We start from the raw sequence: 23,689 nt of genomic DNA, 5'->3' as shown, positions 1-23,689 counted from the left end.
TTTCCAAGTCGACGTATTTCTCCATTACTTTTTTGGAGGCAAAGACAAAGATCTTTTTAGCTAATTTCGACTTAGGTCAATCATTTCTAGTTACCATGGCTACTCTTAATCACTAGTTCAATTGCCATCAAATTTAGACGCTTACTCAAGCATGAGTTTCGCACTTGATTCCAATTGGTCGAAAGCGATTTACATACTTGACTCCTATGTGCCGTGTTTTCCCTCCAAAAAGAGGCCGACTGCGTTTTAGTTCAGCGAGGCTGACACTCTGATCAAAAAGACTTCACATGCACGTGTGCTATGTAAATAGAATGATCGTCAAACTGGCCGCACCCAAATAGTACGGTTTTAAAAGTGTAGGTTTTTATGCCCGAGTTTGTGGTCCTGGTAAAACACACTAACACGCGTCTTCACTTATTGGCACTTTTACCGGCAGGTAGAACTAGTTGTGTATAGGTATATATCGTTAAAAGAGCAAAATAGCAAAGCACCCTTAATTATTTGAGAACACTTTTCGACAATCCGGTAGAATAAAATCGTCATGGGTAGAATTCTGAACAGCTATGAAAACAAAGCTAAGTCTTCTCGAGACGACCATCTCAACTGACAGACTGCCTAAATATTCCACCGAAGCTAAAGTTGTAAAGTTCAGTTCCCAGGCTATTCAGTATTTACGCACGCGTAAGACACTTGAGCTGGATATATTCAACTGATTATGAAAGTAATTCCATAAGCAGAAATTGTGTAACTGAATTTAACGATGTGAGTTTGAAACTCTGTATTCGTCAGTACACTATATAAACACAATAGCTAAATAAGCTGCAACACTTTGTCACGACAGAAAACATTGTTTTTGAATACTTGAGTAAAGGGAGACTATCTTAACTGTAGATCAAAACTTGAGCTGTTGATGGAATTGTGTCATATCATGTTTTGAAGTATCTTGTGCCACTAGATTGGTGAAATGTATAAGGGTAAACAAGTAGAAATTTTTAAAAATCGTTATCGCACGAACTTATAACTGGCGCCAGTCCCTACTCTCCAACGGCGCATCAGACAGAAAAATCCCTAAAACTCCGAGAAAAAGCAGAGCTCGATTTTTCCACGAGTAGGAGATATTCTGGTCTTCTTTAATTGCTATTGAAGAAAATCGATTAATACACTTGCTCGTGACATCACAACTTATATAAAAATTCCAATTTCAGTAAAAAAAATTCTTGTCACTTTTTGAATGTTGGTGATCTTTAATAATCGGCACAGGTACCGATATTTACCGTTTGACTTAGACGCCTTTTCCTGTTCCGACCACGTGGCTTGCCAAATATAATTGTAAGTCGAAAATCACGAAAACCTCTCAAATAGAAAAACATGATTGAAACAACTTGTCTGTGGAGGTTAAGATTTCCAAGATTTGACGGTTAAGAACTTTACATAACAGTCCCTCTTTAAGTCAGACATAACATTAAGTTGAGTGGAACAAGGTGTTGATACAATTCTCTACTCCGGAGACTACGGGGAGACTGGAACGAGGAAGGGCTAATTGATCGTTTGCGTAGATGGATGGAAATTGAAACGATAAATAAGTACGTTAATTTCCCAGCAGTCAGTTGCATAGAAATTATTCTTTTACGTGAAAACTTAAGAGCCACGCTACCCCAAACAAAATGCTGAAAATGCATTTATTTTTCTGTGTGATGTCCATCCGTCTACACAAACAATCCCACAATCCCTTGCGCGTACCAGCCTTGTCGCAGTTTCTGAAGTGGGGAATAAGTTTTATAGCGAGGCATACATTGCTTAGTCATTCTTTCTGAATGAAATGAATATCTCAAGCTCAAGTTGTCTATAATTGTGTCAAGTCCAGTTGTTGTTCGTGAATTTGTTTTCACTCTTGATCACCAGTGGCAAGCACAGTATGCCCAACAGGCTTGTCACGTGACTTTTTGATCATCATCAACACTGTTCCCGCCAAACAAGCAACACACATCACAAACAGAGCCACCATAAGAGCAGGACTGGAACCTAGAAGGAACGAACTTCAGTTAATAAATTCCTAAAAGAAAAGGTGCTTGCTGTTGTAGATTTAAAACTTAGAATTTCGCAATGGACATTTAAAGGTCTGAAATTGGTTTACCAAACAAAAAATACGGCCTTCCAGGTAGTAAATATGACTAACAATGGAAGAAGAAATTTGAATGTCTGTTTTAGTTCCCATAACAATTAGCTTTTAAAGGATAAGGAAAGTCGAAGTTTATAATTTCGGTAAGTAGCATTTTGAATCTCTTGTTCTTCAAAAATTAAGACACTTAAAACTGTTAGTACAAAATACTAGCAGAGCTAAACAGCTACAATTTCTCTATTATTGGGTTTGCACACGTACGCACTTATTTCTCAGGATGTTAGTCTCAGTCTAAGTTTACCAGTATCAGTCTGAATCAGTTTAAATTTAGATACTTATCATGGATTGAATTATGTAACCTTAGTAAACCTGCTGAAAAAAGACATCGCATAAAACATCGAAATGATAAAATGTAAAAACACCAGCAAACTCAATTCTATTATTTAAAATGCTACTTATATTCACTCACCACTCTTGTCCACAGTACTGTCACTCATTTCCTCTCGCTTGTCACGTGCCAGGTGGAGTGGGCCCTGGGCCAAAGAGTACACGTCGTTAGTCTTGTGATTGCTCACTTCACGTTTTCCTCGGCCACTTGATGGACATTTTTTAGCGCACTTGGAGCCTGGGTCACTTGCATTACATACAATCACGTGACAGTGAACAAACACGAATGGATGATCAGCAATGAACTTGAAGGCTTCCAAGCTAAACCGCTGGGCACTGACTGAAGACGCGGAATGGTACTTCACTGTCACGTCACTCGGGCATCTAAGACAAAAAAACATTAATGTCATACTTATATCTCTTACACAGTTGCTAAAAATCCTATGTTTGGCAGGTAATATAAGGTAATTGGCTGCTAATGCTGCGGAAAGAACAGTTTGAGAACGCTTTGTCGTCAATTATGATGTAGCAGGTGATGACTGATGGGGTAACCTTTGTTCTCATCTTGTAGCTGTTCATCAAAGGATGGAACGCTACCACACCAAATGATCAGCCTTGACATTTATTTAGCTTTACTATATAAACTGTAGTTTGCTAGCGAGTAATAACAAAACATGAAGGTGGATATCAGGCCTTAAAAAACCAAGATTTAATCGGCAAATGAATTCAAAACAACTTCATCGCTTGCCCTTCTAGACGTAAAGCAGGTGTTGGAAAAAACGTACTATCGAGTAACTTTTTGTGATAATGTGTTTGCAATTTATGAAAATTATTAACTGTTGTGAGCCTGACTTTTTGAAGTCTGTCTTGTAATAAACGGCATTTCAGCGGTCGTTTCCCTCACCCTTTTGCAATGAACTCGTACTTCAAAGCACTCTTCCGATCCTGCGTGGGTGTGGCAAAACATCGATCAGCAATGATTGACAGCTGCTTGTCACTTGATGTCACCGACACTTCAAAGAACAAACGTTTGCGTAGCACCACAGCAACAGGGAAATCACTCTTCATGTAAGGACTCACGAATCTCGTGTCAGGAAACATGTTCAGGGAGAGTGTAAAGTTTCCTTTGCCTTCATCGTTAAACACGAGTTTTCTGTTATTTGGTTTCCAACCAACTGATGACACCACGCCATATTTGGAGTAGTAACAACTGAATTGAATTTCTATTTCACGCACGCGCGTTATGACATCTTTAGCAGCCACAGGGATTTCCAAGACTGCGTTGGAGTAGACGATGGTTGTGGGTGTGTTTCTGCTTGTTGTCTTACAGCCAGTCAGCGGTGTTGTGAGGGAAAAGTATGCGCTTGTTTCTGTAGCTTTGCATGTGGTGTCCAGGAGTCGAAGATGCTCACGGTCAATACCACGGAGGAGGGACTTGGGAATGGTAATGGTCATATTATCGCTGTTGCACTGAACATCGACACCTGGAGCTAAAAGGGAAAAAATCCTTATTTATTATATGGCTAAGGCTAGTGGCCGATATAACGCGGCAAGGCCTCAGTTTGAGATTTTCCCGTAACGACCTCACTCTCGGTTATTAAGTAGTTAGCAATGGAACTGCTTTGATTAGAAGAAGGTGCTTTAATGAAGAGAATTTATATAAAAACAACTCTAACAAGAAAGAGGCCGTACATAAATGATACAACATAAGGAAAAACACAAGACAAATACAAAGATAGTTATCTATTTCGTTAAAAAGGAAAGAATAGCTAAAATTAATGCACAATCATCGAAAACCGACAAAGATAGCACACATTTTACTGTGATTGCAAAAGGATTAAAAAAATCCGCAAATTTGTTTTTCTTATTAAAATTGTGTTGTTATTATCATAAGATCGATGTTTACCGTGACATGTCCTGTTATCTGATGATAAGTTCAGTTCCGGGTCTGGACATTCACATTTATAGCCCCCAGCAGTATTCACACACTTGTGACTGCAGCCGCCATTCTTTGTCACAGAACACTCGTTGATGTCTGCAAACAATCGATTTATAATTCAATCATTGCCTCTCCTTGTTTGTCTTATGTCAAGAAGGTGAGTTTAAATACAAACATCGTAAGATAATTAATTATTAAGAAACTCACCAACACATGAAACTGTCTTAGCCCTGTCTGTCCACTGTCCATCCGCCCTGCACTGTTTAAATGAGGGACCTTGTAGCTGGTATCCCTGTGGACATGTGAACAAGCATTTGGTGTTGAATGTCATCTGTGACGTCACACAGCTGTTTGGTGATGTTTTGACAAGGCGGTTGACAGTTAGGGCAGGGCACTTTACAACTGAAATTCAAAATTAATTGAACGTTATCAGATAAGATATATATAAAACAAATAATTTATTCCGTGGCGAACGATAGGTAATTGCTGGGTAATTTTATTTATACTTTTTTAATTAACTTTATTTACTAAACGGTATCTTAGAAAAGACAAGTTACAGTTATAATATCATGAGTGACAAATTACTCCTTAATTTTGGCGCGAAATTTCGGTGTTAATCTATAATTTCACAGATGAAATTACAAAATTGCTGTGGCAACGTTTCCTATATCTCAGTGCCAAGATAGCGTCCAGGCTTAATTAACGATGTTACGGATGAAAGAAGTCACTGCATTAAAAGACGCTGCAGAAACCTAAATACGCGAAACAGCACAATTAAATTTTTTCGTAGATTTTCAAAAGGTTAACTTTGAGTAAAGTGTAAAGGAATTTGATTGGTGTCGTTTACTAGCGTCAAAACCTCGTAAACCTTTAGGATGTGAACGAGGGTTAGGTATTGAATTTCATCTTTGACGTCACACGAATGTTTGGCGATGTTTTAACAAAGCGGTTGACGGTAAAAACTAGATATTTAACAACTGGGTATAACAGAAAAGAGTATAATAAACGAAAAACTCAATATAGAAAAAGACGCGCAACGCGCCTAAAAGCAACTGCTGAGAAGGAGACTAAGGTTTCTTTAAGAAATTTAAAAACGTCTTGTTGCCGTAAAGATAAAGATCTGAAAGATAAAAGATTGATAAAACATGTGTCTGTGACTTTTTTCTGAGAGTCCGCTTAATACGGACACCCAGATAATACGGACACGTACTTTGGCATGTCCCCTTGGTGTCCGTATTAACCGGGTTTCACTGTAATGGAGCGCTGACTCGGTATCCACTGGCACAAGAAAACCTTGATTGGACGAGAGGCAATGGAAAGGAGACACTCGCACACTATGCCCACTCCCTATAGAGAATGAAGCTTTTGGCACTTGGCTGGTAATGAAAAAAAGATGTGACTGGAAAGCGGCAAAAACACAACAAATGCAAAGCGCTGTTTTTGACATTTAGCATCTCAGTTAAGGATTTATTTCTAAGTGTCATGTTCTCTTTTGTACTGACTGGTATCTAATCAACGGGGAAGGCTTATAGCGTATTTCAAATTCAAAGTAAAGGAGTATGCAATAGAAATTAGTCATTTGGAAAGTTATTAAGAGGAGAATGATTTTGAGTAATCTTATTTCCAGCCACCTCCTGGTGGTAAAAAAATAAATTATAATATAATAATTTCATTGAGTGATGAAAAATCTTTACGCTTATGTTTATGGATAAAAACTGTGTGTTGGTCGGTTTGAAGGAAAGTATGTATATGACTAGTCTGTCAGCCTGTCTTCTGTTGAAAATACGCAGGTCATGTTAGTCATCACACGTAATTTTTTTCTTTTTGTAGCAATTTTTAATGTTTCCTCACCGTTAGTTTCACAGAGGTAATGATGAGAACTGTAACATGGTGCATCATTCCACTTTCCTGAAGGAGGAAACATGTGCCCACAGTCCTCATTTCCTCCACTGTTATTCGGTTCTCCTTTATACCAGTGAGAATAACTAACCCGAGTTCCATCAACCCAAATCCAGCGTGACTTATCCCTGGGATCCCTGTGCAGACCAATCCATACATCTCGACGCACTTTCTGAACTAGTGCTTGTAGCTCAGATTGTGACTTCACCATAGCAAGCTTAGATCCCAGAACCTCGCATGCAGTTTTTGCCGTATTCCAGGTCACGGAACTGGATGAATTCTTGTAGCAAGAACCTTGTATGTGCATCCAGTTCTTTGGACATACTCCTACAGTAGATTACATAGCATCAGTGGTGAGTTTTCTATTAATCATTATTATTTTTTTTTTAATATGCTTGATTTAGCCTTTTGTTACAGTCTTCTTAGTTGAGTAACTGACAGAGGTGATAAACGCGTCCCCTTTCTTATTTCGCACATGCATGTTAACATATTTTGGTAGAACCAACGCCATAGATTGATAAGATTTTTCTCACGACGACGATCCTCAGCTTGGAGGTACAAAACAATAAAAAATTAACATATTTGCCAGATATTTGCGTAAAAATGAAATTTATTTCCAAAAGGATAATCCCTCTGTTGTTTCGCTCCTCAAATATGCACAAATACACAAATGAATTAATTATTGCTAGAACGTTTTCATCCTAAAATCGGTACATGTTTCTGAAATATGTAAATACATGATTCTCCACTCCAATTGATAGACTTAATCCTTTTGCATTCAGAATATTTCAGCTTTGCGGTTTTGTCAGTGATCTAAACTGACGTGTTTTAACTGTCGAAATATTGCGGTTCATGAAAGGTTAAGAGTGAATTTTTGGTCTAAAAACGGGCACTTTTTGTTCAAACATCTCCATGCATTCACAATGGCCTCCCGGAAAATGCTGTTCGGTAAATCAAGAATAACGTTTTTTGAAACCTTCCAAATTGCAAAACTTGGGTAACAGGGCATTTTTTATTAAATTTAGCTGTTCAGAGATACTGTAGAGTCATGCTAGGCAAGGCAAACCCAGTAACTCCACCAAGTACATCTCAATCTTCCTCTCGAAAGTAGTGTGTCACAATTCAATTCAATTTTATTTTTCACACGTACAACGAGATTCAATACAATACATAAAAAACAATAAACATTTATATTACAAAGGAGGACTAATAAGAATTAGGATAAATTTGTTTGGTTTAGTGTGAGCAGTGCCCAAAGGAGCATGCTGCTTTCGAGTTGGGCACTGCTTACGATGGAAGAGAAAATTATTTCGGTGGAAGAGAAAATTATTTGGAAAGGTTTGAAAAAAAAAAAGAGCGTGTTTAGCGAACGGATGACGGTGAAGAACTCTACGTTACTTTTGGTTTATAAGCAAATTTTTCCTGTATTTGGTTTTAAACGAAGAAGCGGAGTTTGATTGCTTGACGGTTACAGTCTATTGTTTCCCATATTTGTGATGCTGCGAATTGAAAAGTGTGTTTACCGAAGTTAGTACGTATTTTTGGTCTGTCACGAATGTGTCTTTTTTGCAAAATAAACTCTAGGGAGAGGTGGGTCGGGGATATAGAAGTAAAAAGCGAGGACTGGAACCGAGGTTACATTATTCAAGCAAACAATAAGCAAGGAACCGCACAAAGAAAATGCTGCAGGTATACGCAGGATCTATAAAAGATCTAATCAGCCAAAAATATAATTGTCTCAAATTTCTGCGAGGCTGATCGGACTGCGTGGAAAACTTAACACGACAGCGACATGATGAAGACCAAACCGAGAATCAACAGAATGCGGCAACCGTGGACAGCTGTTTCGAGCTGGTTGGCTCTCGTCAGCACGGTGTAGCACAGCAAAAAGTAGAACACCAGCGCGAGCCGAGTGCTCTACCAAATGCACTTGTTAGCCGATTTTGGATGGGCCCAAATTCAGACATCCGTCCACGTCATAGCGCGTGACTACGAACAATGAACAAAAGAACTGAAATATCATGTCGCTGTCGCAATAGGTTAAATGAGAACAGCAAAACTTTCCTTCATAGGTACATGGCCAAACCATGTTAAAAAGTACAGCATATTGGTTCTAAAAAGACCTACGGTCCAAAACACAAAAGCAAACAATAAGCAAGGAACCGCACTAACGAAAATGCTGCAGGTATACGCAGGATCTATAAAATATCTAAACAGCCAAAAATATAAATGACTCAAATTTCTGCAAGGCTGATCAGACTGCCTAGAAAACTTAACACGACAGCGACATGATGGAGACCAAACTGAGAATCAACAGAATGCGGCAACCGTGGACAGCTGTTTCGAGCTGGTTAGCTCTCGTCAGTACTGTGTAGCACGGAAACAAGTAGAACCCCAACGCAAGCAAGTCGAGTAGTCTACTAAATGCACGTGGAAGTGATTTTGATTTCGGATGGGCCCAAGTCCAGACATCCGTACACGTCATAGCGCGTGACTACGAACACTGAACAAAAGAACTGAAATATCATGTCGCTCTCGCAATAAGTTTAATTAGAAAAGCAAACCTTTTCCTTCACAGGTACATGGCCAAACCATGTTAAAAAGTGCAGCATATCGGATCTAAAAAGATCTACGGTCCAAAACATAAAAGCAAACAATAAGCAAGGAACCGCACAACGAAAATGCTGCAGGTATACGCAGGATCTGTAAAAGATCTAATCAGCTAAAATATAAATGACTCAAATTTCTACCAAATGCGCGTGGTACCCGATTTCGGATGGGCCCAAATTCAGGCATCCGTCCACGTCATAGTGCGTGACTACGAACAATGAACAAAAGAACTGAAGTATCATGTCGCTCTCGCAATAAGTTTAATTAGAAAAGCAAACCTTTTCCTTCACAGGTACATGGCCAAACCATGTTAAAAAGTACAGCATATCGGTTCTAAAAAGACCTACGGTCCAAAACACAAAAGCAAACAATAAGCAAGGAACCTCACTGACGAAAATGCTGCAGGTATACGCAGGATCTATAAAAGATCTAATCAGCCAAAAATATAAATGACTCAAATTTCTGCAAGGCTGATCAGACTGCCTAGAAAACTTAACACGAAAGCGACATGATGGAGACCAAACCGAGAATCAACAGAATGTGGCAACCGTGGACAGCTGTCTCGAGCTGGTTAGCTCTCGTCGGCACGGTGTAGCACAAAAAAAAGTAGAACCCCAACGCAAGTCGAGTAGTCTACTAAATGCACGTGGAAGTGATTTCGATTTCGGATGGGCCCAAGTCCAGACATCCGTACACGTCATAGCGCGTGACTACGAACAATGAACAAAAGAACTGAAATATCATGTTGCTGTCGCAATAAGTTAAATGAGGAAAGCAAACATTTCCTTCACAGGTACATGGCCAAACCATGTTAAAAAGTACAGCATATCGGTTCTAAAAAGATCTACGGTCCAAAACATAAAAGCAAACAATAAGCAAGGACCTGAACAACGAAAATGCTGCAGGTATACGCAGGATCTGTAAAACATGGTTTGGCCATGTACCTGTGAAGGAAAAGTTTTGCTTTTCTCATTTAACCTATTGCGACAGCGACATGATATTTCAGTTCTTTTGTTCATTGTTCATAGTCACGCGCTATGACGTGGACGGATGTCTGAGTTTGGGCCCATTCGAAATCGGCCACCACGAGCATTTGGTAGCTAGAACATTCAATTCGCGTTGGTGTTCTACTTTTTGCTGTGCTACACCGTGCTGACGAGAGCCAACCAGCTCGAAACAGCTGTCCACGGTTGCCGCATTCTGTTGATTCTCGGTTTCGTCTCCTTCATGTCGCTGTCGTGTTAAGAGTTTCTATCGCAGTCCGATCAGCCTTGCAGAAATTTGAGTCAGTTACATTATTGCCCCAGTTTTAAAAGAAGTTTGAAAACAAATATGGCGACCGCGAATTTTTATTTCATAAAGACGTAATATCTAAAATATTTCCATGTTTCATTATTTAATGAGCTGTTTCTCTAGGTTTTAAAGTGCGACTCAGTAAATCATTGAATATTGTGGATGATAAGCTGAGTACAGATGTCAATATTTTTATGATGCACAATTTGATCATAATGGCCGCTTGGTCATAATATACTCAAAAAACAGCACATGTAGCTTATCTATTCAATTAGCTTACCTTGAGAACAAACTCTCAGCGTAAACAAGGCAAATCCAGCCAGGAATATCACTAGCCAGTGACAATAAGCCATCGACACCGAAAAAACTGAAACTGATAATGTAATCCGCAAACGTTATGATAACATCCACAGACAACGAACCCGGCTAAATGGGTAGGATATTCAGTCTTCCTTGTCAATAAGAATGTCTCTTTCCAAACTTTGTTTACATGCCCTAACAAGTTTTATCTCATCCTCTGTAAACCATACAATACTTCCGGTTCATATGTATCACGTGACATCTATTATCAACGTGATTTTTCCAAACTCGAGCATTGTTCTTCAAAGCACACCAAATTAACATTTAATTTCCTTCTTTCACGGCTCAATGTTTTCATCACATTTTTGTAATACAAGAGGGTATTCTTTTACTTTACATAGCAATTTTGAATGGAAACTTTATTCCATAAACATTTGAACCGATTTTGAACGGCATTAAGTCCTTTCCCTTCCGTACAGTAACTTAAACCTGGTAACTCTCAACTCGAACAGCCCTCTAATAATCGTGTACAGAGCATCATTTCCATTGAGATAACTGTTAAGAACTGCACAGTTATTTGGTTCTTAGGCTTCCTTAAACTCGTTTTCATTTGTTGCTGTCGAAAAATAACAATTCATATACATGTACTGTTTTATCTCGAACTGCCGATAGTCCACAGTCACTGTAGCTAGCAACTTCTATTTCCCAAGTGTATCAAAGAGCATAGTCAATACTGTATATTTAACGTAACATGTCAGTCCGCAGGAACCCTTCGAATTAAATTCTCACACGAATTTTAATCCAGTCTATCGTGGTGATAATAACGTTGTCGCGGCAGGCACGCCAGTGCAAATCAAAATGAAAACGGAAGTTATGAAAATTCAAATAAAAATGAGCTACCGGTGATTAATCAGTTATTTCTCAAGTCGGCTGTTAATGTGTTTTTATTATGTTATACAAGGTAGCCCTTACTTTTGTCGTACTAGCCTGCGTAGCAGTCGTTTCCGTTTCCTTCAAGCCAAGCGGGGCAAGCGCGCGAGGGCATTGGGAAAAAAGGAGCAAAAAAGTAGGAGCGGTGGGGAGGGGCGGGGAAGGAAAGGAAACGCCTGCCGCTGAGCCCAGACATTTTACCGAACGCCCCCAAATGGCTTCGCTCCCTTGGGGCCTACACTGTCACGTCAAATGTCACATGAGAACCAATCAGCGAAAACAGAATCGCGGCGGGCAGCTTCTTTACTTCAACTTGCAGTACAGTCGACTCCCGATAACTCGAACCTTCAAGGGAAATTGAAAAAGGTTCGAGTTATCGAGGGTGAAATTATGAAGAAAATTATCTGAAAGGAAAGGAAAATTGGTTCGAGTTAGCGCGAGGTTCGAGTTATTGGTAATCGACTGTATTTTAGAAGATTTTCTCGAACTTTACGTACATCGCTCAAGCGTAGATAAAATTCGGCCCAAGACAAATGTTACTAATGTTTTAGAATATCAACTCATTTGCTGGAATTACAGACAGAATGAGCTTGTCCCACATGGCTAAATACTTCCTCGCGTTTCCAGGACAAAATAAATTGTATTTCGCGTAGCGTGAAATAAAGCACGCTTTCAGATTTTCGTGTCTTTGAGACCGCCGACAGCTAGAACAAATTTTCTTCAATTTTTAAAAATTTCGGCGGGATTTCGAAAAACGAATGACACCATGTTTTGTTGAGACGATAATACCTACCAACAAACCAAAGCGCATTGAAAACGGTATCGAACTATATTTTGATTTTGATAAACGGTTAACCGGATGTCGTTTTAGTCTATGAGTTTGATTGACAGACGATTGACCAATGGTAATACATCATTGCCTCCCGTTCGCTGACGAACGGCGTTTGGTAAAATTTCTGGGCTCAGCGGCAGGCCTTTCCCTCCCCGCCCCTCCCCCCCCCCCCCCCGCTCCTACTTTTTTGCTCCTTTTTTCCCAATACCCTCGCGCGCTTGCCCCGCTTGGCTTGAAGGAAACGGAAACGACTGCTACGCAGGCTATTGTCGTACTGCATTTAGGATCTTTTACGGTGAGGGGGGCTGTTATACCTAGGATATTAAAAACAACTTTACTTTGTTTCTAAAACTAATAGTCCAGCTGCTAACGACCAGAAATGTTCGTTTTATGATAAAAGCATGAAACTTGGAAGGCTTACTAACCTCTGTGAGAGAAATATTTTCTGATATGGAGCCATCCCAAATTAACACCCAGAGTCACGTACAGCGCATGTCAAAAAATGGCAAATAAAGCCTTTACATGGAAACGAGGCTGATGTAAAATGCTGATTTCCTGGCGTTGCTTGGACAACTATGTTTAGTTTCTTGCTTTCTATTATTAGAGCACGTTATATTATACAGTGCTTTTGAATATAAAAGCAAGTCATGTGACTGATCACGTGACTGTTTTGCATACCATTAATAGCATTAAGCAACTAGTAAGATTTAAGAATCCCTCTTTCTCAACAGAAATTTCTTCGATGTCAGGTGATTTGAAATAATTTTTAACCATTCTATGAATTCTGAAATAAAGTCATTAAAAATGTACACCTAGAAGCGCACAATTATGCATGTACAAAATTGGAGCGTCGGGAATTGCATGAAATTGAGACTGACACATTCACGTTGGTTTTGTTGAGATAATCCGCTTGGATAAGGCCCTGCACCTAAGAAACGATCGATGATTTCCGACTGAAAAAAAAAATGACTGATTTTTCTCCCCTAAGCAGAGGTTACCAAATACTATTTCAAAATGAACTCCCTTCTGAAAGTCAAAGCTTATTACAAAAAAGCTGATATCTTCTCCAGTGAGCCATCATCATCATCATCATCATCATCGTTCGCCTCTCAAGGTCGGGACGTACGCAAACTTTACGATCCACCATAGCGTTCCCGAGATCTGACCTTTCTATCCCTGAGTCCCTGGCAATCATGTCGGGAAAGGTCAATCTTCTGGAGTGGATAGGGCCACTTGGCTTCCATAGTAAGAAGGAGGGGGCAACCTCACCCATAGCTCTCTGGCAATGACCGGCGAATTGAAGTTGCCGCTTGGCGAGCTTCTGGGAGAGTGGTAGAAGATTTCCGTAAATGCTCTTGTGAACGTGTGGCGTGCTGAGAAAAGTAAATGTTTTGAGCACGTGGGAGTAGATTGGTATATGTCCCATAAAGCCGTTGTCGTTGACGCGAAGTTAGTGTCCACGTCTCAGCACCGTAAAGCAGAATTGGCTCAATCAAATAGATGTTCTGTTCATTGGCAAGGTCGGAATGTTATATCTTGTTGAGCTTATTACACGCAAGCTAAGGCTTTACGGGACTTCACATCCTTTTGTCAGTAGATTATGTATGGGCCGAGATATTTGAAGTCGTCGACTTGAGTGATCATTGCGCCAGCTAGTGAGCGCAGGTGGCACTTCGTAGTAGTGGAAATGAACTGCTTTGCAATGTCATCTGCAAAATCAAGATCAGTTGGATACTTTGCAGGGTGCCCTTGGCTATGTTTAGGATCGATTTGTTAGCCCTGTTCATTGATGGTGTGTAGCGAGAGGAGGAGAACATAGTCCAGCACAGTGATGAATAGGAATGGCGCTAAAGTTAGCCGGCAATTCCTGTGAGGGGACGGCGATCAAGCTCATCTTGTATGGCTGGGCGCTTAAGGGAAAAGTGTGGGTTTTTTTCCTGTGATAAAGAAGACTCCCTTTCAGGACTACGTGCCCATTCAAATCTTGAAGTAGACAATAAAGTGAGAAAATGTGCCATCCTCTTCAACGAAGTTTTTAGCAAAGTTATCTATTAGTGACATATGATACCAAGCGCCAGGTCTCCCTGCACAATCAGACGAGGCAGTCAAAGTCCCCCAAGGATACCACCTACAGATCCATAGAATAGAAAGCATTTGCTGAACTGATTGACAATTGCAAAGATTACCAAGGGTTAACTGTGTTTTGACCTTGCAAGACTCCACTCAGCCAAATTGGAAGAACGTGGAGTAGAACCTGCCAAAGTCTACACTTCAGATTTGAAGGATAGATAATTATCAGCCCTTCCAGATCTAAACGCTCCCTCTCTCAACGAAGAGACATCCCTTATGCCTAAGGCATACCATCTTGCAAGCTGCGAGTAGACATTCTGCAGCTTTAGAAATCCTTTGAATGGAAGATTTCCCACAAACCGCCAAAATGATACTATTCCATCAACTCTCAAGACCCTTGTAAACACGATTATCAAAGGCCCCACAGTCCATCCATAGCCCGGCCTGTAGAGAGTGACTCAAATTAAGCTGGTATGGCCCTCTCTCATCTTTTCATCTTTAACAGCATCTTAAGCGATCAAAATCCCTCTTCTGCAGTGTCGTTTCCGCCACGCAAGAGAAAGGAATGTCCCTTCCTCCGCCTAATCTACGCCTTAAAGATTTGTGGAGCAACAATGAAGCGACGTCTTATCAATGCTATGTTTGGCGTGGGCTTTGCATTTCTTATGACGGACCTCTTGCTTTTCCCGATATCGCAAACAGTGTTTGTACACAGTTTGAAAAGAATGACGTTGCATGTCCTCCAGAACTGTGAAATGGTCTGTTTACAACTGCTGGACCTTGTACTTGGAAACTATAGATTTAAAGCTAAGCTCCACAAGTGCACACGATTCGTTCCTTGCAACAGCTCTCCCTCTTGTGCAGCTCTAACAAATGAGGAACCCGGGGTTGATAGTGGGACAAATAATGTACCTTTACACACTGTACACTGTGCAAATACTGTTCCTGTAGCCTCTGAAGCTTCCAAAGGGGCACAAATTCCAGCCCCTTTTCTTGAAGTACCTTCGGCAGTTTTAAGGGAAATTGACTTAAACAGTTCCCAAGACTACAAGTCATATAAAGCCAGATCTTGACATTTTGGCAAGCACATCATCCTCGATTTCATGCTTAGTTCCAATGTGGTACTTTTTGTGCATGCGTTAATATGTGCTTCTGGGTGAATATTTCTAATAACTTAAAATCAGAATTTAGTCAGAGAATGGTCAAAAATCATTTCAAGTCATTTGGCATCCAAGTACTTTCCTATGAGGAATCTTAACCATATAATCAGTTGCTGATGCTCTGCTGTTCATTAAAGACAAAACAGTCACGTGACTTTTTTATATTCAAAGGCACTATATTATGCGCTCTAATGATAGAAAGTAAGTAACTAAACAGAGAAGCCAAAGAAACGCCAAGAATTAAGTATTTTACATCAGCCTTGCTTCCTTGTTAAAAGGCTCTATATGCCATTTTTCTGACATGCGCATTACTCTGGGTGTTAATTTGGGATGGCTCCATATCAGGAAATGTTTGTCTTATAAAGGTTAGTAAGCCTGTCAAGTTTCATGCTTTTATCATGAAACGAACAATTGAACCATTTTTTGGTCGTTAGCAGCTGGACTATAAGGAATTTCCCTAAAGCTGGCTTAATTATTTATTGCCACAATAATGTTCTTTGCTGTTATCCCTTGCAGATTTCTCATCCCCAAGAATGTTTTGCGAGTTATCAAGCAACCCTTAAATCTCTAAGCGGTTGTCGGATTGAAACCTAAGTGTGGCCATTTATAATTTATAATTTAACTGGTCAGTGCTATGAAAGATATCATAGTGTTTGAGTTTGTAGATGAAACTGGCAACAGGGATGACCTGATTCTGGTTCGCATTAAAACCTACTACGCACTATCTTAAAGTGTAAACATGGTGGTTCTGACTTTTTATGTGTTTGAGTTAAATCCTTAAGTGTCGCCACTTGAATAAAATGCATTATTAAAAACTGAATCATTGGATAATGCAATTCAAGACTTTTCATTGGCTTAGTTATCATGGTGTATGAGCTAATATACCATAACCTAAGCGTCCGCGTCAGCTTAAAATTAAAAGGGAGCTAAAAAAAATTTTTCTGAGGAAACAATGGCGGCCGGCGAAAATCGCTTCGCGCCGAAGCTAAATGAAAAAGAAGTCCTTGAACTGTTACAAAACGCAACACCAGGAAGCACAAAGAAAGCCACAAAGTATGGCATTAAAATATTTCAAGGTAGCAACTTCAAAACTTTATGTTGACAATTTAAGCATCTGTGTTTATAGTTTAATAATGCGAAGCAAAACAATGCAAGTTGAGACAATTTATAAGTTGATTAAATTAATTGGTTACATTTCACTAACCTTTTCAGACTGGCTTTTGACTTCTGGGAACAAATTTAGTGTTACACCAATCGAAGAAATGCATCAAGGAGAATTCAATGCTTGCCTTAAAATTTTTTTTTCATCAGCAAGAAAACAAGATGGTCAGTTTTACAAGTCATCTTCCTTGAAGGCAATTCGTGCAGCCATTGACAGGTATCTTCACATGCCTCCACACTCCAAACAGTTTTCTATCGTTGCCGACCCTGCTTTTACCGAAGCAAACAAGATCTTAGACGCATTTGCCAAGGAACTAAGAAAGTCTGGAAAAATTAGTGGAGTTGTATATAAAAAGGCCATCTCGAAACAGCAAATTGAGAAGCTCTTCCAAAGCGGTGAACTTGGTCCGGCGGACACGAAAGATCCAGCACAGCTTCAAAGAACAGCGTGGTTCTACCTTGGCATATACTTTTGAAGACGTGGCAGAGAAAATCAGCGAGATATGAAACCTGCCATGCTTGCCCTCAGAGCTACTCCACAAGGAGAAGAGTATTTTGAGCTTAACAGAGAGTTTCCCGGCTCGTTACCAGCGACGAAAAACCATCAAGGTGGCCTTTCCGATGCCGAAGATGAGTCGGACGCGAAAATATTTTCTGTGCCAGAATCTGCCAAAAGCCCGGCGAAAACCATGAAAAATTACTTGTCCCACTTGAATCCTAAGTTAGATTGCCTTTTTTAGCGTCCACGGGAAAAAGCAAGAACCTTAATCCTGACGAAGATAAAGTGTGGTACTGCAATTCGCCTCTTAGAGTGAACATTCTAGATTCGATGTTGAAGTTAATGAGCTCTCGAGCAGGGATTCAGCCTCACCTCAAGAATCATTGCCTCAGGGCAACTTCGGTGACCATCCTTTCTGACAACAACTGTGAGACGAGGCACATTAAATCGGTCACCGGCCACAAGTCCGACCATTCAATCGAAAGCTACAACGATCGACCTTCCCTCGACCAGCAAAAGAAGCTGTCGGAAGCGCTCAGTTTGTTCCTTCATGGCCACGAAGCCACTTCAGCTGACAAAGAAAACACAGCAGGACGGCAGTTGGATTTACAGGCTACAAGCTCATCTACCACGGCAATTCAAGTATCCCCAGCGTCAGTTCTCGTCCAGCATAATCAAGTGGCGGTTTCAAACAACATGCATGAAAACTACGCACATGGCGAGCAAGGGCTGCATCGCTTTCCTCCGCAGTTTAACTTTTACAACTGCATCAATGTGCAAGTTCACAATAATTTTAGCGGAAGCGGTTAAATTGTGTATTGTAACCATTAACAGAAAATTTTTTCACTTATTCAGGGTTGTAGCTAAGAAATTTTTCTGCCGGTTAGCTGAGAAATTGAGCCGGCTAAAGAAGGCGCGAAGTGCCTTCTGCCATCGGCGTAGCCGACGGAGGGCTTGGTATGGGAGGGGGTCACCCCTCCCATTAGGGGGGTATGGGGGGCCTCCCCAGGAAATTTTGAAAATTTTAATTCAATTTGGTGTGCTCTGGTGAAATATAGGGGCTCTTTTATGCAAAAAGAAATAACCATTACAGAGAAGGTCAGCTGTGGTGCCGCAGTTTGAAACGTGTGGTAGTGGTACAGAGATTCACCCTGAATTTATTCAAAATTTTCTCCCTCGCTTTGACGTTTCCATATTTCCTTCGTGTGGTTTTCGTTGTTTGGCGTTCCTTGAACTCTCTACCGGGTCTGTTCACTGTGCCCCTAAGGAGAATGACAGACCTTCTTCTGCCTTGTCTTACTTCAGTTCGTCAATCTATGCTGTTTTCTTAATTCTCTTTTTGGTGAGCTCACTTGAAGAATAGTTCTTTATTTAAACACGGTAAAATCCATCAGGAGTATAAAAATTAGAAATAACCTAGCTCTCCAGAACAAAATTCAAAACCTAACTACAACTAATCTAATCTAACTAAAACCCGTTTTTCATGAATGCCGTGTATACTCTAACATTAAAAATGAAAACACGTGCGTAAAGTAATGAGAACGAAAGCTACATCGCTTTCCATTCGTTCCGAAAAGATAAGTGCTTTAAAGTTTGCACTAGAATATCAGAAAATCGATTCTTATAAACGCTTAGAACTGCGAAATAAAGAGTTGTCCACTCGGTCGTTCAGCTGTTCATCCAGTTTCTCGGGTTCGTTCACTCGGTTTCTCGTTCCTTCGTTTTCGCCGGCGAGCACTCGGCGGACCGTTTACGTTTCTGGTTTGTTCAGTTGTTCCTCCGTTTGCCCAGTTCTTCTTGCTATCCATGAGCATAAACATGTTCTAAACAATAAAATTTAACCCATTAAAAGCTGTATTAAAACATTACGAACAAGTTCCTTCATGTTTTTTTTCCTCTGTCATGCTACAGAGAAAGACTTAGTAACAAACTCGTTCCCAATCTTTCGCAACGCCTTGAATGCGGGGGCTACCCAAGCTTCGTGTTGACAAGATGGCGGACGCAGAAAACGGAAAGAGGACACGGTAAACAAGTTCTCAAAACAAGACTTTATTTCAATTACTTTATGGCATCGATACTCAAGGTAGTCAGGAGTTTATTCAACCTTTTCACTTAAAATATATTATTCTAAATCGAACAATTGCTAGTGGAAAAAACTAAAGAACTGTTCATTGCCCTTTTAAACGAGTGTTTGCCACCTAAAATTCAGCCGGCGATGACCTCTTTTCCAGCCAGCGAATTTCGCCGGCAGCCGGTGCTTAGCGTCAACCCTGTTATTCAAGCAGCGAAAATTTGACAAACTTGATGCATTTTGATCGTCGCGTTTTATAATTTATTCAGAACAACGCGCGCAGGATTTGACAGTTTTTGATAGACAAGTGACATGTCATGAAATGAAGTAAACCGGAAATTATCTGTATATTGTAACATCCGGTTTTTTCTTACAAAATATATCGGGAAGATTTGTCTCATCTTGGGGGCGTTTTTAATAAAACAATTATTCCACTCGCGCTTGTTGGATATGAGATGATTATAGCCAACGCCTGGTTGGCTATTTACCATCTCATATCCAACGCGCGCTCGTGGAATAATTGTTAAATATTCACTTGCACTCGCTGTCGTCTTCTTTTAATGAGATTTGAGAAAATTATGAAGATAAAAAGGTAGATCTCAAAATTTTTACTATTTACATTTTACATTTACATTTTAGTTATTTTATTATTTACTTAAACCTGTGGCAATTCTAACATTTATAATCGCTGCACGATTTTGTTGAATACGCTCAGCTTTGGAGTTAAAGAAAAGTTTGCCCCTTGATATTTAGATAACTACCATGACGAATTCATCATCGATATTTCAACGAAGTTAATTCATAACTGAGCAACTGAAACTAAATCAGACTCTCGCACAGGAATGATTGAAGAGTCAAGCTTGATCGTGTTTGTCTCATTAATCACCATAGCAGACCCTTTTACAAACTGACCTTTGGTATTTCAATAGACTTCTCACCTGATTAAACATCGAAGGACTGCACTAGTTGAAGTCTTAAGCTGCACATTTATATCTATCAAAAAACAAATTTAAATGGATAATTTCGCGGCTCAGTAGAAATTCGCTTTCACTCTTAGTGTTTGTGTTATAGTTGAAATCATTTTAATCGCGGCGAAGAGGAGAAACTCAGAAATCTATCAATGAACCTAAAATAATATTAAGTATGTATCTTTTAAGTAAAACCAGCTCACTCAGGACGAAAAAAGGACAAAATTACAACGTTTGATTCAAATTAAGAGTGGCCAATTTCACTTGGAACCAGTAAACTGTATTTGTTTACTTCACCACAAAGGAAAGTAAGATTGACCACAATAGGTTATGAACATTTTCCAACTTGAGCTCGTAGAACTGATTTAACGGAAGAAATGTGAAATGAAAGTTGACTAAAGTTTTCAAGCGGCATAAAATAAGGCAGTATTGCCTTAGACCGTTAAGAATTATTGGTACTCAAATTGTGAACAATTTGTCAAACGATATTTGATTAAATTTAGTATAGAATAGGTCTACCGCACGAAAGATCTGACGAAACTGCACGTCGGCTTCTTGTAGCTAACCAAACTTTTACCAACAAAAAGGAATTGTTTTCATCGAGACAATTCTTATTTCACCCATTCTCTATAATTTGGGTTACCCTAGCCAAACTCAAGCAATCGCATATGCTCGAACAAAAACAAAACAGACAAGAATAATAATAGTCTCGCCAAGTAAATACACACACCGTAGAAAATTACAAGTCAAATAGAACTCCCTTTAAGAGTTCCTCAGTGAATTTGCTGCAGGGCCGATAGAAGGGTTATCATTAAGCAAGAACTCCGCGGTTTTGTTTGGTCCGAGAAGGACAAACGTAAATATTCGAAGCAATAACAATAAAACAGCAGTTGTTTCAGGTTGAAATTGCAAATGGCGTTGGCGTAAAGCAAATATTATCGCTAATGAAGCGATTATTGTTCTAAAAACATAGACAACAGATTATCATAATATTACACAAAATCAACGTTTTAAATTACTATATGTGACTGTAGCCAAAAATGTCGGGGAAAGCAATATTTATGAGGGAAGGCTTTTTTGTTGCTATTAGTGAAAGACAAAATGGTATGATTGACTTTCCTTGAATACGGACAGTTTATCTGAATACTGCATGGACCGACATGTACAGAAACACGTCATGCAGCAGTGCACTTCACAGAAAGGCAAATTTATGGAGATCACGTCGAAAGACATTGAGCAAAAGATTTTGCTAAAACGGTAAATAAAGTACTAATAGATCATGAGTATCCACCGAAATCAATCTAAAATCATTTGATGTTTAGTCCTGAGCGTTAGCCAATGCTGAACTGATTTAATTTACAATCGATCCCTTAAGGCCACGTGGTGTCAGGATGACTTGACAAAGAAAAGAAAACGCAAGTTCTGGCTTTCAGTAAGTTTATCCAGGCTTTACCTTAACTCACCAAACTAAGAGAGGCTAATTTCGCTTGGTACCCGTAAACTGTATCTGTTTACCTCGTCAGACGGGAAAGTAAAATTGACCACACAGTAGGTTATGAATATTTTCCAACTTAAGCTTGTCTCGGATAATTTAACGGAAGTGATGTGAAATTAAAGTTGACTAAGGTTTTCAAGCACAAAATAGTTCAGTATTGCCTTAGACCGTAGAGAATTACTGGCCGGTAAACAAAACTATAAACAATTCGCCACACGACATTTGTTTTTAGCAATATATAGGTTAGAGTCTCTGCCGCACAAACGATTTGACAAAACTACGACTCGGTTTCTCATGTGTAGCTAGGCGAAATTTCACCGACAAAAAAGGAATTGTTTTCATTGAGACAATTCCTATATGATCTTATTTCACTCTTTTTCTATTGGAGTTACCCTAGCCACACTCAAACAATCGCATTGCTCGAAGAAAAACGGAACAGTCAATCTTGCAAGCAAACAAACAGACCGCAGACTAATATAGCTCCCTTTAAGAATTTTCCGCAGGGCCGATAGCGGGTATATTTTTTAGCAAGAGCTTCGCTGTTTTGTTTGGTCCGTGAAGGAGAAACGTAACTATTCGAACCAGTAACATAAAACAGAAGTTGTTGGAGGTTACTCTTTTCATCTAAGTACACAATAATTTCAAATTGCAAATGGCGATGGCGCGGAGCAATTGTTATCTCTTATGAACCGATAATTGTTCCAAAAAAATAGACAACAACCTCAATTTTCAATGGAAAAATTCGTATCAGAACAGAGATGCTATTTGTTATGTACGGCTGATTATCACAAATTGAACGGTTTTAGTTACTATATGTGACTCCAGCCAAAAATGTCAGGGAGAGCAATATCAATGAGGGAAAGACATAATGTTATGATTGACTTCCTTCAGTTTATCTGAATACTGGAACGACAGAAACACGTCATGCATTACACTTAGTCACAGAAAGGCAAATTTATGTAGATGAGGTCGTAAGAGATTGAGCAAAAGATTTTGCTGAAACGGTATAAAGTACTGATAGATCATGAATATCTGCCGAAATCAATGTAAAATCATTTGATGTTTAGTCCTGAGCGTTTATCAATTCTGAATTGATTTAATTTTACAAGCGATCTGTTAAGGCCACGTGGTGTTAGGATGACTTGACAAAGAAAAGAAAATGTAAGTTCTGGCTTTCAGTTCGTTTGTCAAGCTTACCTTAAACACGACTTTGTTTTAGCACACCGCGAATCGCACAATGACAAAAGATAGGCAGCCAAACCCATTAAGGCCATGATGTCGATTTGGAGCTTCGAATACCACCACTGAGACAAAATCAAAGTGTTTTGATAACGATATTTACCGAGCCAGTGGAACTGTGATTATATTTCTTGACAACTAGATTTTCTCAAGTTAGATTTTAATTCAAATATTTAAGGAACTAGACAATACTGTTTGTTTTGTTTTGTTTTGACTTAAAGGTTAGAGAATGATAGCACTAACAATCCAACAATTCAAACAGGATGACAGCTAAAACCCTCACCGTCGATCATAAAACATTTTTGAGACGGAATATTCCTTTAGGACTCATTTTTTAAGGGGATGTTGAATACGAACAACCATGGTCACACAAAATACAAGATACTGCACATTTTAACGTTCTCTGTGGCTCTTTGCTCACTGATGCACAATTTTCCCGCCTCTTTTCATTAGTATTTTCCCTAATTTCCATTCAGCTAATTGGCATTTGGTTGAGTAAATTAGAAATATAACTATTACGCCATTACGCCCCAATCTCGATGACTTTCGAGACGACAGTCGAACCTGAGTAACATCGAGATTCATCCGCCACTCGATGTCTTGGCAAACTGAAAAACAGTCGGTTTTTACCATAAAATTCACCGAAAAAGGTGCGAGTCACCGAGAGCGCAAATTCGCGAGTCTTCCATCCGAAAATGCTTGTGATGCAAGACTCTT

General features: G+C 39.5%; 2 protein-coding genes and 1 pseudogene across 4 annotated transcripts in view; 1 reads left to right on the top strand and 2 right to left on the bottom strand.

Annotated features, from left to right (window-relative positions):
• LOC146473961 (E-selectin-like) overlaps positions 1-23,689 on the bottom strand; it is a 109,234-nt gene that overhangs the window by 70,621 nt on the left and 14,924 nt on the right. The window lies entirely within an intron of this gene.
• On the bottom strand, positions 5-23,037 carry LOC146473962 (ZP domain-containing protein-like). Of its 3 annotated transcripts, none has more exons than XM_085118017.1 (7): positions 22,931-23,037; positions 6,297-6,671; positions 4,653-4,847; positions 4,413-4,541; positions 3,411-3,996; positions 2,589-2,890; positions 5-2,022 (listed from the first exon to the last, which is right to left on the bottom strand). In XM_085118017.1, exons 2-7 carry the CDS (start codon positions 6,649-6,651, stop codon positions 1,886-1,888), a joined length of 1,704 nt encoding a protein of 567 aa, XP_084974143.1. In that variant the 5' UTR covers positions 6,652-6,671; positions 22,931-23,037; the 3' UTR covers positions 5-1,885. The 3 variants fall into 3 exon arrangements, with proteins under 3 accessions (XP_084974143.1, XP_084974142.1, XP_084974144.1); XM_085118016.1 differs by lacking the exon at positions 22,931-23,037 and adding an exon at positions 10,528-10,649; XM_085118018.1 differs by lacking the exons at positions 4,413-4,541; positions 22,931-23,037 and adding an exon at positions 10,528-10,649.
• Positions 16,752-18,009, top strand: LOC146473963 (uncharacterized; annotated as a pseudogene).

The sequence above is a fragment of the Pavona decussata genome, unplaced genomic scaffold, assembly GCF_977016875.1.
Source record: "Pavona decussata unplaced genomic scaffold, jaPavDecu1.1 SCAFFOLD_92, whole genome shotgun sequence".
Classification (NCBI taxonomy): domain Eukaryota; kingdom Metazoa; phylum Cnidaria; class Anthozoa; order Scleractinia; family Agariciidae; genus Pavona; species Pavona decussata.
The sequence above is the reverse complement of the archived record's forward strand: the minus strand, read 5'-3'. Positions and strand labels throughout refer to the sequence as shown.